The 16553-nt window shown below is 41.4% G+C and overlaps 1 protein-coding gene across 4 annotated transcripts in view; it reads left to right on the forward strand.

Moving 5' to 3' along the window:
• Positions 1-14191: 14191 nt before the first annotated feature.
• The window catches only part of ETV1 (ETS variant transcription factor 1), a 64944-nt gene continuing 62582 nt past the window's right edge, over positions 14192-16553 (forward strand). The window contains exons 1-3 of one of the 4 annotated variants that reach the window (XM_061356459.1): positions 14192-14340; positions 15373-15506; positions 16287-16374. In XM_061356459.1, the coding sequence (XP_061212443.1) occupies positions 15462-15506; positions 16287-16374 (133 nt within the window). In that variant the 5' untranslated portion in view covers positions 14192-14340; positions 15373-15461. Of the gene's footprint in view, positions 14341-14651; positions 14852-15039; positions 15287-15372; positions 15507-16286; positions 16375-16553 lie in introns of those variants that run through there. The other 3 variants (XM_061356461.1, XM_061356458.1, XM_061356460.1) reach the window with 3 other exon arrangements.

Consider the following 16553-nt stretch of genomic DNA (forward strand, 5'->3'; position numbering starts at 1 on the left):
CTTTCAGGCTAACCTTCAAACGAGGCTTGAAGACCAACTTATAGATTCTTCTCCTGAAGCGCTTTGGCAACATATCAAAAACAGCATCCTGCAGTCCTCCGTAGAATCCACTGGGTTCTCCTCAAAGAAAAACAAAGACTGATTTGACGATAGCAACCAGGAGGTCCAGGAATTGCTGACAAAAAAGAGATCTGCTTATCAAGCACACCTCGCTCAGCCACTCTGCCATGTAAGAAAAGCAGACTTTCGTCTTGTATGTAGCAAACTCCAACAGAAACTTAGAGACATCCAGAACAAGTGGTGGCTCAACCTACCAGAAAAGACTCAACTATGTGCAGATTTGGGTGACCACAGAGGATTCTATGAGGCTCTGAAGGCAGTGTATGGACCCACATTCCAGGTTCAAAGCCCCTTACTTGGTGCAGATGGCCAAACGCTTCTTACAGATAAAATCCCCATCCTGAACCGTTGGTCTGAACATTTTCAAACCCTCTTTAGTGCTAATCGTGTAGTCCAAGGTGAAGGAATCCAGCACATTCTGCAACATCTGGTGAAAAACGAATTGGATTTAGCCCCTACCATGGGAGAGACTCTTAAGGCCATACAGCAGGTGAAAACTGGCAAGGCAGCTGGGGTTGACGGAGTCCCACCTGAAATATGGAAGCATGGAGGCCAAGCACTCCACGCTAAATTTCATGAGCTAGTTGTGTGCTGTTGGGAACAAGGCAAAATACCGTCAGACTTTCGTGACGCAATCATCGTCACTCTGTATAAGAAAAAAGGTGTCAAGTCAGACTGCTCAAGCTACCGTGGTATAACTCTGCTCTCCATTGCTGGTAAAATTCTTGCAAGAATACTACTGAACAGACTAGTACCTGCTATCGCAGAAGAACTTCTACCTGAAAGTCAGTGTGGTTTCAGGGCCAATAGAAGTACCACAGACATGATATTTGTTCTCAGACAATTGCAAGAAAAGTGTAGAGAACAGAATAAGGGGTTATACGTAACTTTCGTTGACCTCACCAAAGCTTTTGACACTGTGAGCAGGAAAGGCTTGTGGCAGATCTTAGAACGATTAGGTTGTCCCCCCAAGTTCCTCAAAATGATTATTCTGTTACATGAGGATCAGCAAGGCCAAGTCAGGTATGGCGATGCACTCTCTGAGCCTTTCCCAATAACCAATGGTGTGAAACAAGGTTGCGTTCTCGCACCGACCTTATTCACAATCTTCTTCAGCATGATGCTCCAAAGGGCTACAGCAGACCTCGACGAACAAGATGGCATTTATATTCGATATCGTACCGATGGTAGCCTATTCAATCTAAGGCGACTGAAGGCCCATACTAAGATCCTAAACCATCTTGTCCGTGAACTGCTCTTTGCTGATGATGCCGCCCTTGTTGCCCACACAGAAGCAGCTCTGCAGCGTTTAACATCTTGCTTTGCAGAGGAGGCCGAGGTTTTTGGGCTGGAAGTCAGCTTGAAGAAGACAGTAGTCCTCTACCAACCTGCACCGCAAGAAGATTATCGCCATCCCCATATTACCATTGGCGAGTCAGACCTTAAGACAGTTCAGCAGTTCAGCTATCTGGGAAGCATCATTTCCTTGGATGCCACGATCGACGAAGAGATGGACAACAGAATAGCAAAGGCATATAGAGCCTTTGGAAAACTCCATAAAAGAGTCTGGTGTAATAAACACTTGAAGAAAAGCACAAAGGTCAGTGTCTACAGAGCCACTGTATTGTCTACTCTTTTATATGGGTCTGAATCATGGGTCATCTACCGTCATCACCTGCGACTCCTGGAACGCTTTCATCAGCGCTGCCTCCGCACAATTCTGAACATCCATTGGACTGACTATGTGTCTAATGTCACTGTCCTCGAACAGGCAGGGGTCACCAGCATCGAGGCCATATTGCTGAAATTGCAGCTGCTCTGGGCAGGGCACATCTCTAGGATGAAGGATCACCGCCTCCCCAAGATCGTGTTTTACAGTGAACTTGCCACCGGTAGCTGCAAGAGAGGTGCCCCAAAGAAGAGATATAAGGACTCCCTGAAACAATACCTTAGCCTTGGCCATATTGACTACCATCAGTGGTCCACCTTGGCCTCAAATCGGGAGACTTGGAGGCACACCATACATAATGCCGCTGACTCCTTTGAGAGTTCACGAAGAACAAGTCTCGAGGAGAAAAGACAACTCAGGAAGAATCGCGCCCCACCTGTTCCACCCAAGGAGACCTTCTGCTGTGCTTTTTGTAGCTGGATTTGCCTATCCCACATCGGCCTTCTTAGTCATCAGCGCGCTTGTAGTAAGCGTGGGTAAAAGCCCTTCCCAAATCTTTGTTCGCGAAGTCAAGCCATGATGATGACAGGTTTGTGGGTTTGTTGGGAAAGAATGGAGAAAAAAGTCCTCTTAACTAAGAATATATTATAAGCAGACCTGAGAAAGTTTAAAAATTATTTTTACAGAATCTAGCAAAATAAATAAATCTCTTGATCTACTTTGTAAGGTTGCAGAATGATACCTTTGAGGGAACAAGGTATTTTTGTATTTTATATGATGGGATCTATATAAGATGTTTTCTTGAACCTAAACAACAGATTGGTGTGTCTCCTTTTTCTTCTTCTTTTTTTTTTTTTTTAATTTTATTTTCAATGGTATGTTTGAAATAGAAATGTTCGTAAACTGTTCACCAGTTCTGAACATGCAGAATTTTCAAACATTTGCTTCCCTGTTTTTTAAGTTTGGTCTTCTTTTCCCTCTTTTATTCTATAATGATATACAGATTGCAAATCAGGAAATGTTAATAGTAAATATATTTTTTTTAGTCTTTGTAGCAAACTTTCAGCTCCATTTAATAATAAAAAGGTGCTAATACATTCTTGCATGCCTAAAGATGGGAACATTTTAAATAGGGGGGAGGGAGTTTTTCCATGCTTTTGTAAAAAACGTCCATCTGACATTGGTTGTCTTAAAAAAGTGACACTTTCTATTTCAGAAAAATAATTTTGAATTTTCCTTTCTCTAAGTTTTCAAGTTCCCAGCTTCCAGGTTTAGTTTACTTTCTTTCTGCATTTGCTGGTCTGATTCAATATTTAACTCTGGAATATGGATAAGTACTTTATGGACCTCCACACGTTTACTGTGTGATTCAACCAAAATATTTAGATTTTTTTTCATTTTACTATTGTAATTTGTTGATGGCTTTTTTTAACTAATTTCAGTTTATAATTGTGGCATCCTTGATGTCATTTGAGGTGAGTTGCATTATGCATGGCTCTAACAATTTACTCATTGCTTACGTTTTTTGAGCATTGTCCAAGAATGTCCTAACAAACCAACCTATATCTGTCAACTACACAATTTTTGCTATTCTAAGGGTAGAATTGTGAATGGATTATTTAGGTTTTGCATAATTTTACATGTGTCTGTGTGTATAAGTGCCTATTTTTATGTATGTCACTGCTCCTTTGTATCTATGTTGTCCAAGGAACTTGTACCAACGATGGCATTCTTATGATGATGACAACATGAACCTCCCTAGGAGGCAAGGATAATTTTCATCCTTCATCTTTTAGGTTTTCAAATTAGTATTTTGATATCCTATCAAGAGAACTTGACAGTAAAGAATGGTATCCAGCCCAGAAAATGAGGCAACAAATGAGGCATGGGGAGTGGAGGGAGAGTCACAATTACTTGGGACTGTGCTTAGTAAATTTCAGCTTTCCTCTGTAAGATGTGTATAGAATCCAGCTTTCTTCCTTAGGCCATCATCGAAAGCATAGTGATGATAATAGAGTCAACAGAGGTTGTAACAGGAACATCCCGAATAAAGTATTCCTGAGTGTATCCTGAGTAAAGATATCAAAGATTGTAACTTTAGATATAAGAAATCTTTCATTCTTATGGCTTTCCTGAGGCAAATCTACAATCTCAGTACTTCTATGTTGTCCTGAACTTCTGTTCTTATTTTTTGCACTGGATTCTAACTGAATGAGAAGATTTTTTAAATTTTTTACTATTTTTTTTTTTTTAATACAGCCTGGCCCCATTCACAATGGGATTCCAACATTTCCTGTTAGAATGTGATTTACCAGGAATTTAATTAATCTCTAGTTCAGTCTGTACTGCAGGCCTCTAAAATTAAAAAGAAAAATAAACACAGCAATTAACATTGAAAGAGAGCTAAACTTAGCAGTTGAAACTAAAATTACAATAAATAAAGATGAACCCAAACCAAAATTGAAAAAATGAATGCCAGTGAAGCCTATTATGTTCAAAAGCTAAATATGATTACTATATTTTAAATCTTAAGAAATAAAATGGATCATGATATGAATGGCATAATGTAATCACATAATCTGAGTCTTATCAAAGATAAACTGTACCTTTTATGTTACTGTTTTTCTTAGAGATGTTTATTTCTTCTCCTTCCCTCTTTCTCAACCAAGATGTGATTTCGAAACACAGGCAAATAAATGTCAAATCCTTCTGCCTCTGTTCTGCCATTCAATTTCTGAAATTCTGCCAAACTGAAAATTTCCATTCAGACTGACTGGCATTTGTTGAACTGTGGTGTGGTTTTTTTTGTTTGTTTGTTTTGTTGGGTTTTTTTCTTATTATTATTTTATTTTAACACTCTTTTCAAAAGTAGTGGAAACTTTGTGCAACCGTTGCTGTGTCTTGCTGCATGACATTTTAAGAGCAGCTGCTTCTGTGGATCTTTTTCACAATAGTACATTTTTTTCTGCAGACACTCTGAAAACCCCTCACAAAAAAAAAACTTCAGTTACTTGTAAGTCTGGGTCTATGGTGTTTCCAAACTTGTATGTAGAGCAGGTATCACCCAATTTAACACCATGCCAACCTAACAAATAGAGAGAACAAATATAAAGCTACAGTAAAGAGTAAGATCAGTTGAAAATTAGTTAAAATCCTTACCCCTCCTCCTCCTTTAAAACATAACAGAAGATTTTACAGACTTTGGTTTCAAAATCTCTGCTTTGCTACTCAGTTACACATTTTTAATGATAAAGATGAATAGGTAGAATAATATGCATAAGGAAATAGATGGCGCAGAATGGATATGAGCAATTCATTATGTAAAAAAATGCTTTTCACACTTACAGAAGAGTAATTTCTTCAGCCTGCAATGTCTTAGAAAGAAACTTTAAAACCATGAAATGTCACTGTGCTACAAGAATCCTCGCTGTGGACAGTACACATGCTGTTTGCTTATTAAGGCGGCAGACAATTCTCAGAAGATGTACTATTTTAGTTATAGAACTGATTTTCCTTTTTTGTATATTAAAAAAAGTCACCAGTGAATTCTTCTATGGTTGTGCAGACCTGTGAAGCCTAAAACTCTGTGGATGCAGAGCAAGATACTTAGAGAGCAAGATGCACCTTTTCTGGGCAGCTTCCTTTAAGATGCAGTCATCTCTTCTTATTTACTTCCCAGTGGTGAACCTGGAGCTATATCAGCAGCAGTAGCAAGTGGGGCTAGACTATATTTGCCCTGTTTAGCCCTTGCCACACTTACTGGGGCTTCAATTCCACCTCCTGTTTTCAGTTCCTTTTTGTTTCTTTTGTTTGTATGAATGCAGAAGTTTTTAAAATATAATTCATTCTTCAAAACAGGAAAAAAACCTTTATGAGGAAATAAAATCCAATATGAACCAGAAACTTAATGTCTTATTAAAACATGACACTTTAAATAATGAAATTCCTAACAGTCAGTGTTCTTCCCTTGTCCCTCCTTTTCAAATACTGAAAACTAATGAATTGCAAAGTTGCGAAGCATGGTAACCTTGTGCACTTTATGTAGAAGCCTCTAAAATCAGAGGTGAGTCTGGTGACCCAATATAGCTAGGTCATTGAAGCAATGAAGTCCTTGAATATGACTGAAATCCTCCCAGCATGCAACATTTGTCCCTCTTATTGATCCTTGGTATACTCGCAAGAGCTGAATTATTCTTTCCTATCTCACTAACAGATTTTTTGGATGTGCAAATGAAAGCATATTAAATTCACTAAATGAAGAGATCACTTCCTGCTTCTAAATGTTCCGCGTCTGTTACCTTTTATAATTCTAAGGGTTCAAATATTATTGTGTTGGTACATCCTCTGTGACATTTTAGTGTTTCTGTGAAGATTTGCACAATTCATTTGGGGGAACTCTGGCCTGTAGTTCCTGTATACGCTGTTGCATTTGTACATATAATTTTAGGCTCCATTTTTAGGTTATTTCTTCCCAGTGGGATTTTCTTCCCAATGAGGAATTTGCTTACCACACAACTGAAATAGTTTTTTAATCCTCAGTCTACAGCTTGCTAATATTAGGTTTTCCCAGCCACTGCCTACCTACGATTTTCTTATCTCTGAACTCAGCTTTCTCCTTTGGCACTTCTGCCTGCATGTGCCATGTCATGCTACTGAGGACTACCTCCTTCACAGTACTGCCATCCTCCCCCTGGTTTCCTGGTTTCCATGCTCTATTCAGCCATCTTTCATAGAAGCACTCTACCTTCTGCTCTTTGCAATGTAGTTTAACTGCAGTATCATCTGCTCTAGGCAGCTGCCTAACAGCTCTAATAGCCATACAAGCAATAATGAAAGCCTGCAGTGACTCACGTTTGCTACTTACTTTCTGCTTTGTATGGGAAAAGTTCCTATGGAAAGGTCAGGCACCTCATATGTTGTGTTCTTTCAAATGCTATTTTAAAACCTTTGATATAAATGCCTCTCTCTGGCACAGTTAGAAGCCATAGCTAGGTACTACCTATTTCCTTAACTTTGCCTCTCAAGGATACCAGTTTGGGGTGGGAGGGAGGGCACATCTTCATTTCTGTTGATGAACAAATACCTATGCTCTCTAGGGCAGAGACCAGAAGCTTTATTAATGCTGCAAGGTTGGCATTCCTGGCAATTAAAAATCATGGAACATACTAAATGTTGCAAACTGAGACCATTAAATATGTGATCTGATTATCCTCACAGAACTTAACTGTTCTTTGCTCCCACATTAGCTACTCCATAACAAACTTGAGTTGCCTTCTGCCAATGGACACAAAAAATTAATCTCTCACCTGAAAGTAAATGGCAACACATACCTTTCACCTTCTTGCCAGCAGCTTCCTAATTAACTGGGGATTGGGGCAGGGTTTATCTCTGAAGCAGCATTTGCAATAAATATGCTTTTCAACTAACATCATGGTTTAGCCAGGTCTTTTTCTAGGTTTGGTATTCTATGATTCTTTGATTTGTTTCTGCTATAAAACAGGTCTTTACTATTTAGAAAAGCGTTAAGAAACACTATTCACTGCCTTGTAAGTTTTCCTTCATATAAGTAATCTGTATCTGCTTTTCAGTGTCTTGTTATTTTACATGCTTGGAGCTGGGCTTAGATTTTGTCCTTTTTCTTTCACCCTAGTGTTGCTTCTTTTGGAACACTCAGATGTTGTATTCAGACATCTGGGTGTAAGAGTGGGAGGCACACAGAAACAGGCGGTTAAGTCTTAATCATAGAATCACAGAATAGTTAGGGTTGGAAAGGACCTTAAGATCAGCAAGTTCCAACCCCCCTTCCATGGGGACGGCACCTCGCTCTAAACAATATTACCCAAGGACTCGTCCAACCTGGCCTTGAACACTGCCAGGGATAAAGCATTCACAACCTCCCTGGACAACCTATTCCAGTGCCTCATCACCCTAACAGGAAAGAATTTCCTCCTTATATCCAATCTAAACTTCCCCTGTTTCAGTTTTAACCCATTACCCCTTGTCCTACCACTACAGTCCCTAATGAAGAGTCCATCCCCAGCATCCCTATATGCCCCCTTCAGATACTGGAAGGCTGCTATGAGGTCTCCATGCAGCCTTCTCTTCTGCAGGCTGAACAGCCCCAACTTTCTCAGCCTATCTTCATACAGGAGGTGCTCCAGTCCCCTGATCATCCTCGTGGCCCTCCTCTGGACTTGTTCTAACAGTCCATGTCCTTTTTATGTTGAGAACACCAGAACTGGACACAATACTGTCCCAACACTGATCCCTGAGGGACACCACTCGTTACGGGTCTCCAGCTGGACCCTGAGCCATTGACCACAACTCTCTGAGTGCGGCCATCCAGCCAGTTCTTTATCCACCGAGTGGTCCATCCATCAAATTGATGTCTCTCCAATTTAGAGACAAGAATGTCGTGTGGGACAGTGTCGAACGCTTTACACAAATCCAGGTAGATGACATCAACTGCTTTACCGCTGTCCATCAGTTCTGTAGCCCCATCATAGAAGGCCACCAAATTGGTCAGGCAGGATTTCCCCTTGGTGAAGCCATGCTGGCTGTCACCAAGCACCTTGTTTTTCATTTGCCTTTCCATGCCTTCCAGGAGAATCTGCTCCAAGATTTTGCCAGGCACAGAGGTGAGACTGACTGGTCTGTAGTTCCCCGGGTCATCCATCTTCCCCTTCTTGAAACTGGGGGTTATATTTCCCTTTTTCCAGTTGTCGGGAACTTCACCTGACTGCCATGATTTTTCAAATATGATGGCCAGCGGTTTAGCAACTTCATTCACCAGCTCCTTCAGGACCTGCGGATGGATTTCATCAGGACGCATGGACTTGTGCATGTTCAGATTTTTAAGATGATCTTGAACCAATTCCTCTCCTACGGTGGGTCCAAGGTCTTCATTCTCACAGTCCCTGCGTCTGCCTTTCAAGACTTGGGTGGTGCAGTCAGAGCCTTTGCTAGAGAAGACCGAGGCAAAGAAGTCATTCAGAACCTCAGCCTTCTCCAAATCTGGGTAACTAGTTCACCTGAGAGCTTCCTGAGGGGGCCTATGTTCTCCCTAATCTGTTTTTTATTTGCTATGTACCTGTAGAATCCCTTCCTGTTATCCCTAATATCCCCATGGTTATAGGTGTTTATGATTTCATATGTGTCTATGTAGCTCCAGATGGAAAGATTAGGATATGAAGAAGAGAGAGTCACAGATATTTAATGTATTAATAGTGTAGGTGTGATAATGCCAATAATATGATGCTTGCTAATAGTACATTATAGCAGTAGTATGTTGCTGTAACTGCTAAAACATATAAATGAACATCTGTAGAGAGAGGTCATATTTTTTATTAGCCCAGTTGATGCAGTTACTAAAAAAAGAGCAGATAAACTTACGGCTTTTTGGGTCCAAAAGCTTGTTTGCTTGTTGGGCATTTGTTGTTTTTTTTGTTTTTTTTTTTTTTTATCTTTATAGCCACTTGCTTAATACATGGCATTGCTTTTTCCTACAGACCTCTTGCTGCTATGTTAATACCTGTGCTAAGACTCTGAGCATGTCCAACAGTGATCTTGAGTAAGAGTCTGTAATTCCAAAAGGGCACATTATAGCATATTCGTGTCTTCTGGATTTCAGGCTGTCAGGAGGGCTTAAATAATAACTAAAGCCATTGAATGTGTACTGAACAACTTAAGAAACAACAGATTTTCCAATAAACTCAGTAAACACAGTCTTTAAGCATTTCTCTTCCTTTTCCTTCCTTCATGTTTGTCTTAGACTATAAGTGCATAAAGAGATTTGAGGTTTTCTACAACCCCTATGAACTGTAGCGGGGCAGAAATCTCACATAAAGTATGTGAAGGATTCTGAAGTGTTTGCCTGATTCCCTCTTGGTATTCACAAGGGAGGACATGCAAATTAAAGCCATCTGTGAGATTAGGGGTTGTGCACAAATTCTTTGACTGGTCTGATATTGGAATTACTTCTAGGTTACTTTGTTATCACTTAACCATGGCTGGCCATTTTGTGAGTGTAATTGCAAGGAGAGCAAGCTGGAAGCTTCACTGGCCCTGCAAAAACCTATTACAATTTACGTTTACATGTTTTCACTTCACTTGTTCTTCCAGGGACACATATATTGCTCTGTTAGATACTGGGCTAGTAATCTTAATTTTATTTTGATTTGTTCAGTTGGTCAGAGAATGAGTATTGTTGAGACAGGATATAAGGATGATCTTACAAGTCAAACTGTTGTTTAGCTTGTTCTTTGGTAGTTTGCTGGGGAGGACTTAGTGCTTTGGTTGTGATAGTATGCAGAGTTGAGTATCCTTTTCTGAGCCTCAGTTCACAGGTCTAGATGACCCACTTGTGTTCTGTCGCAACTGTTATTGAAGTTACTATGTATGTGTAGCATGATTTTAACCCTTCACCAATTTAGGAGTTATATTAAGACAATCCAAGGAGCTAGGTGTAGCCAGAATCTCAGAATCAATAGTAGAAGGCCTATTATTTTCAACAGTATTTCCCAAGTGAAGAATGTATTATCAACTCAATTTATAGGCACAAAAAATCAGTGAGATGATGGGTTGTCTGTGCAGGGTTTACCGAGATGACTACGAGCAGAGACAGAAAAATACTGAGGTTACTTTGCTCCAGAAAATGGGCCCATGCTCTAAGAGTTGCCAGCCCTTCTCTTTTTGAAACCTTTTATAGTCAACCCTAAGTCTGAAGTCTTAGTTAAGATGCAGGCTGAAAATATATTAAACTAAATTTGTTTTCACCTTTCTGCAATTAAAGATTTGTTTGGGATTTTATTTTCTTACACTGCTTGTGGAATATCTTAAATTGTGCCAGCCAGGAAAACTAAAACTTTTAATATGCAAATGTTTATTGAAAATTGCCTTACGTTGTATCATCAGGTAGATGCGCATTTAAATGTGGTTACTTATGGAAGTAATGTTTGTGCAATGATGTATACAATGTGTTATTAATCCACATGTTAAAAAGTCAAACTGAGCTTACTTTTTTGTTTTCTTTCCTTCTTTCTTTGAAGATACTTGTTTGCTTCTATTTTTAGTTCCACATCTGACAGTTTACCATATGAGTATAATGGTAACGTGTTTTCTTACTACTGGTGCTTTCTTTTTCCCTAATTTATGGTTTGGTCTTGGACACTCCATTTGTATCAAAGGCTTTGCAAAAAGCTATCCTGCTGGGCAAATATCTGCCCTATTAATTTATCTGTTTGTTTGGGGATTTTTTCTTTTTAATTTTGCTATTATATACTACTTTGTTGCATGCCAGTAGCGTCATGATAAAACAATCAGTGTTAACCTGCTGAAAGAGTTAGCATCAGGAGGTTAAAATGTGGTCAAAGGTCGATTTACTAGACAGAAGTCTCATCAGGTTTTCAAGGTTTGGCTGTAGTCAGTCACACAGTTAGTTGTTACTTTGAGTCTGCTGTAAACTATGTTTTAAAGGTTGCTGTTCAACAGTTGTTTGAATTGACAAGCATCCCTTTTGCTTCATATCAGACCCAGAAGTACATCACATTTACTGGGGAAATGCCTGGAAGGAGTGCTTGAGCTAAACAATTTCAGAAAAACAACTAGGATTTTTTAACTTAATGTTGTTTTGAAATTTACTTGCCTATTATATTTCAGTTGTGACTATGCTTTTCCTGAAGGATTTTCTTTGGGTTAAGCGTAACTTTATGAGGGTGTACAAAAGCTTTATTTTTTCAGCATGAAGCATTTTTGAGTGTAATTCTCTGTCATGTTATCAAGTCAGTTCATAATCTTATTTTATATATATATACTGAACTCAGATTTTATCATACTGGATTATGTGATGGTATATTTCTTTATTTGAAACCTTGGTTAAATTCTTCTCACATTTTCCAGGGGAAATGGGTGTTTATCAAATCTTCTCTTTTCTCTGACTGGATTTACTTCTGTTTTTTAATGTTACAGCAATTATTTGTAGCTTCATAGTGTGTCGAATCAAGTAAGAAATATATTTTTCATTGTCTACTTTTAGGTAAGTGTGTGAAGCACACATTGCCATTATGAAATGGAAATGATATATGGTTTTCAATATATAGTGAAGCTTTACAGTGTAATTGAACTTGTTTGTTTCTAAAAGAAAACAAGTACCTTGCTTCTAAAGCAGTACCATTAGAAAAGCTGAATTTTTAAAGCAATCATTTCTAGTAAAATAAGTTCAGCACATTTTGTTAGAATATTTTCAATTTGGCAGAAACTGGTCAGACCTTTCAACTAAAAATAAAGTGATTTTGGGGATAATTTTTGGTTTTCTAAAAGGAATCTTTATAAAAAAATATTTAAGAGTACTGATTTATGAAAACAGTAGTTAAAACATAAAAACTTTATTAAAACCAGATCAAGGTTGTAAGAATTTTGGACAAAAATACAAAATTAAAAACTACTTACTGTGGCCACACCAGTTTACATGTGAGACAGGTATGACAGGTGATGGTACAAGACTGCAGCACACAGTGCTTGGAGTGAGTTGCCAGTAGATGTGTAGGTGGGTTTACGTTTTTTTGTTTTGTTTTGTTTTGTTTTTTCTTGTAAGCATCTACCTCTTAATAGTTAATGAAGTTTCCCTGAGTACCACTCAGCACAGTGGATGAATAGAGATGAGGATAAAGAGGGCTTCAAAATAGCTTTACTCTTCTCCCCAGCATGTGTGAAAGGGACATCTGGGGGGAGGTGGGAAGGAAGAGGTGTGCAATGTGAGGAGTGACAGCAAGCAATATAACATGTCTCCTATCATGACACCTTTAATGCATGGCTGCTCTTGGAGTTACAACCCACCTTGGAGCACGGAGAGCTTGGCTGTTGCACAGTACCAATGTCCTTTGTAAACCAGGGTGCCAAACCTGGGGGGGGTGTGTGCTGGAAGCTGACCATGGTTCTGTGCCAGCAGCCTGTGAGGTGCAGGCTATGGTGGGGGAAAGGGCAAGATGGGGTCCAGCAGTGCAAATACCTGATAGGTCTGAGGTCCCTCAGAAACTTCAGTTGAGGCTGGTTTAACCAGGTCATCTGATTGACACACCAACAATTCTCAGTGCACTGTTTAAAGGTAGCACAATCCATCACTGACTTTCGTTTAGGAGAGTATGTGGTAAAGCCAAGTCCAGTGCTTTGGGAGCTGGCTGATGGGTGGCTCACACATCCATTCAGCAGGGTGGTGTGGACAGCTGGAGACAAGAGGTTCATCAGCTCTTCTGGTCCAGGAGCTAAAGTGGCCACGTTCTCTCCAGGGACAGATCTGCAGCCACAGCCTTCCCACAAGATCAGTAGCTGCTCTAGTCTGAGTATAAATAAGAAAATGATGCCGTCATTATCCAAGGAATTTCATTTATACCTGGAGCATTTGGTAGAGTTTTATTTCCCTATTGTATCACAAAAGTGGCTTACAGGAGCAGCAACTCAGAGACTTGGCCAAGAACACAATAAAATGATTATAGGTTTATATAGCATTTAGAATACCATTACTTTCTTGTAATTCCAGGTGTGCTGGTCTGTGTGTCTGGAAACAGAAGCAGAAAGAAAACAGAAAAGAAGATGCTGGTAGTGGGTGTTTTCCCGGGCAAGGCAGTATGGGAAGTACAGAAGTGGGGGGAATGGGGGTGCTTTCCTTTTCCTTGGCTGGACAGGACAAGTGGCAAGTGAGTATTGAATGGTGAGATGAGACAGGATGAGAAAGGAAAAACAAAAGAAAGGTTGTGGCAAAAAGTAATATGCTCCAGGATACAGTGTCATGAAACAACTGCAATTTTCAAAACATGGTACAGAAAAAGTAACCTGGATCTTGTTAATACCACTGTGAGCAATTTATACAAAAGCAGGTTTCTTTAGTTGCCTTACACCATCAGATACAAAGAAAGCCTTCTGAAAGGGCTGAGGGCAGAGTTGGGCTTGCTAGCTTGGGGCTCTGCCTGTTAATTGCTGAACTACATCAGATGATAAAAACCTGAGACTTCATATCTCGCAGCATGACAGCGTCATGAATACCTAAATTTAACACCTGATTCCTGTGCTACCTGGAATTCTGTGCTCAAAGAGAGGACAAATATAGCTGTTACGAAACCACACAATCTGCTTTGGTGCTTTTTGGCAGTTCAGAAAGGGAAGAGCTTTTGGACACAGCCCTCCAACAGCCACTCTGTACAGAGAAAAGAAAGCTCACTTTCTTTGAGAAGTCCTCAGAAATTCTGAGCTTGATGGGTCCTGGCACTGCTGCACCAAAAAGCCCCTAGATCCGGTGCCTGGATGCTGCCAAATTCTGTCCACAAAACCTAGAAATTATGTCATGCTAGTAGAAATAACAGTGTCTTTCTATGATTCAGCTTCAGGACAAAAAAAAAAAAAAAAAAAAAAAAGGAAAAGCAAAACCAACCACCATCCACCCTGGGATACCACCGGCTCCTGACAGAGCGGTGCGAAGTCCCCGCCGTTGTGGGGGGAGCCCCTCACCTCACCTCGGGGCGCCCGCGGCGTGTGGCGGGACTGCTCTGCCATCCGAAAAGGCGCGTGCCTGTGGTGGTGCTGGTTTGGGTTTGGTTTTTTGCTTCTCGGAGTCAGGGAGGATAAACTTTTAAATCATTTTAAAAAATCACGTGAGGGGAAGGGGCTGCCTGGCCTCCCCACGGGGGTGTAGGGGACACGGTGTGCCCGCAGCAGGATCACGGCGTTGGCATTTCCGACCCCCACCACGCCCGGCAGAGGTGCCCAGGGGAGAGCGGCGACTCGACCCCCGCGCCGTCGTCGGGGCCGTGGCGAGGGACAGCGAAGCCCGGTCCGGTCCGGGGCGGGCGGGCGGCGCGGCGATCCGGCGGGGGGCGCGGGGAGCCAATGGGCGGCGGGGATCCGCCGGCGCGGCTCGGGGGCCCCTGGAGGAGGAGAAGAGGAAAAACCACGGGATTGAGCTCTGTCAGTGGCGCTCGCCGCTTCCAAGGGGGGAAGTGCCGGGGAATAATTAATGTTTTTATTAAATTTGGAGGGAATTTTTTGCAGCCGATCGCCGCGCGTGGCCTTCAGGTGGGTCTTCCCCGCAACTTTGTCCGCCGCCCCGCAAGGATTGGCGTGGAGGTGGGCTGCGAAAGCCATCCGGGGGGGGGTGGGGTGGGTGGAGGGGGAAGGTGGTTCGGTGCGTGTGGTGGGGGGAGGGGGGGCGCGGGGTGTGTGTGTGCGTGGCTGCGGCTGGCGGGCGCTGCCGCCGTCGCCTGCGCGGCGGCCGTGAGGTGCGCGGCGAGCCCCGCCGTTCGCCATTACGAGTTGAGCCCACGTTTGCGAGAGTCGGGGCTGCCGCTGGCGCGGATCGCCCGCGGGGTACGGCGGGGAGTGTAAATAAAACCCTGCTTCTCTCTCTCCGGGCTCTCTGCCGCTGCCCCGAAGTGCTTTTCCTGGCAGAAGAGTGTAACCCAGGTGAAGGCAGAGAAGGGAGGGTTGTTTTTATGAATGGGACTCTTTGAGGTTAATTAGCTATGCAAATTCAAGCAGTTCATTCATGATTTTTTTTTTTTTCTTTAATCTAAAAGCCATCTTGTATTCCCCTCTAGGCTGATCGGAGTCCAGATCCCGAGGAAATCTCCAGATCAAATGCCCAGTAAATAAAACACTGAGCTAAGACTTGTGGAAGAGCTGCAGAATGGATGGATTTTATGACCAGCAAGTGCCTTACATGGTCACCAATGTGAGTGATCAGTTCAAAGTTGGTGTTTATAAACTTGACTCCGACTTCTTTCTGTGGGGGAGTTTTGTAGAGTATCTGCTTTGTTACCGCTGTAGGGGCGACTCTTCGTTTGGGAGCTTTGCTTGCGAGATGAGCCTATCTTCTTAGTTATTTCAGTAAAGCATCATGTTCTTTTAAAGACAGTTGTGGGATGATTAAAAAATCATGCACATGATTAGCGGATGAGAGAAGCGAGAGCAGCAGCAGCTGCATTCAAAGTTTCTGGCTGCGGTTGCCTACAACGCTCAGAAGAATGAAGTTGAGGCAAACGTTAACATTCCCCCCCCCCCCTTTTTTTTTTTTGTTTCTTTCAGGACCTTGCAAACAGTGTTATAAGTAACACAGGGGAACAAAGCAGTCTATTATAATCTCCTATATGGGTTCTCCTGTGTAGCTTATGCAGGGGGGATTTATATGCTATTGTGTAGGTTTGTATACTTTAGATGCTAAAAATACATGGTTGGTATTGCGTTGCTACTTGAAAACATTATGTATGTGTATGTACAAATAGATGTCTACACAGATAGAAATGTGTTGCATTTAGCCACAGGAATCTTTTGGAGGATGGTAGGTGCTCAGCAATGTCTTTTGCTGAAAACTGAAGGCTGCAAGACGACCGTTTCCCTATTCGAAAATGTAAAGAATTCATGCTGGCTTTGAGTATTCTTGATTAAATGAGGAAAAAAAAATAGACCAAGAAACCCTCAGATTTCTGAAGTAACTGATCTTTCCTGTTTATAGAATCCGCGTGGGAGAAACTGTAATGAGAGACCGGCAAATGTCAGGAAAAGAAAATTCATTAACAGAGACCTGGCTCATGATTCAGAAGGTGAGGGTTTGACATGTTCACCCCCCCCCCCCCTTTTCTCCCCTTCCTAATGCAGAGAAGCTTTTTGAGAGCACTTTTTTCATTTATTTTGGCGATAAATATATAGAGATCCGTCTGAATAAACAAGAGAAGAAAATCGTGTTTACTACTGCAAAACAAACTGACAAAGGCAATAAACT

Source organism: Neopsephotus bourkii, unplaced genomic scaffold (assembly GCF_033783945.1).
Source record: "Neopsephotus bourkii isolate Nb327-2 ecotype Australia unplaced genomic scaffold, CSIRO-AGI_Nbou_v1 NB_855, whole genome shotgun sequence".
Lineage (NCBI taxonomy): Eukaryota > Metazoa > Chordata > Aves > Psittaciformes > Psittacidae > Neopsephotus > Neopsephotus bourkii.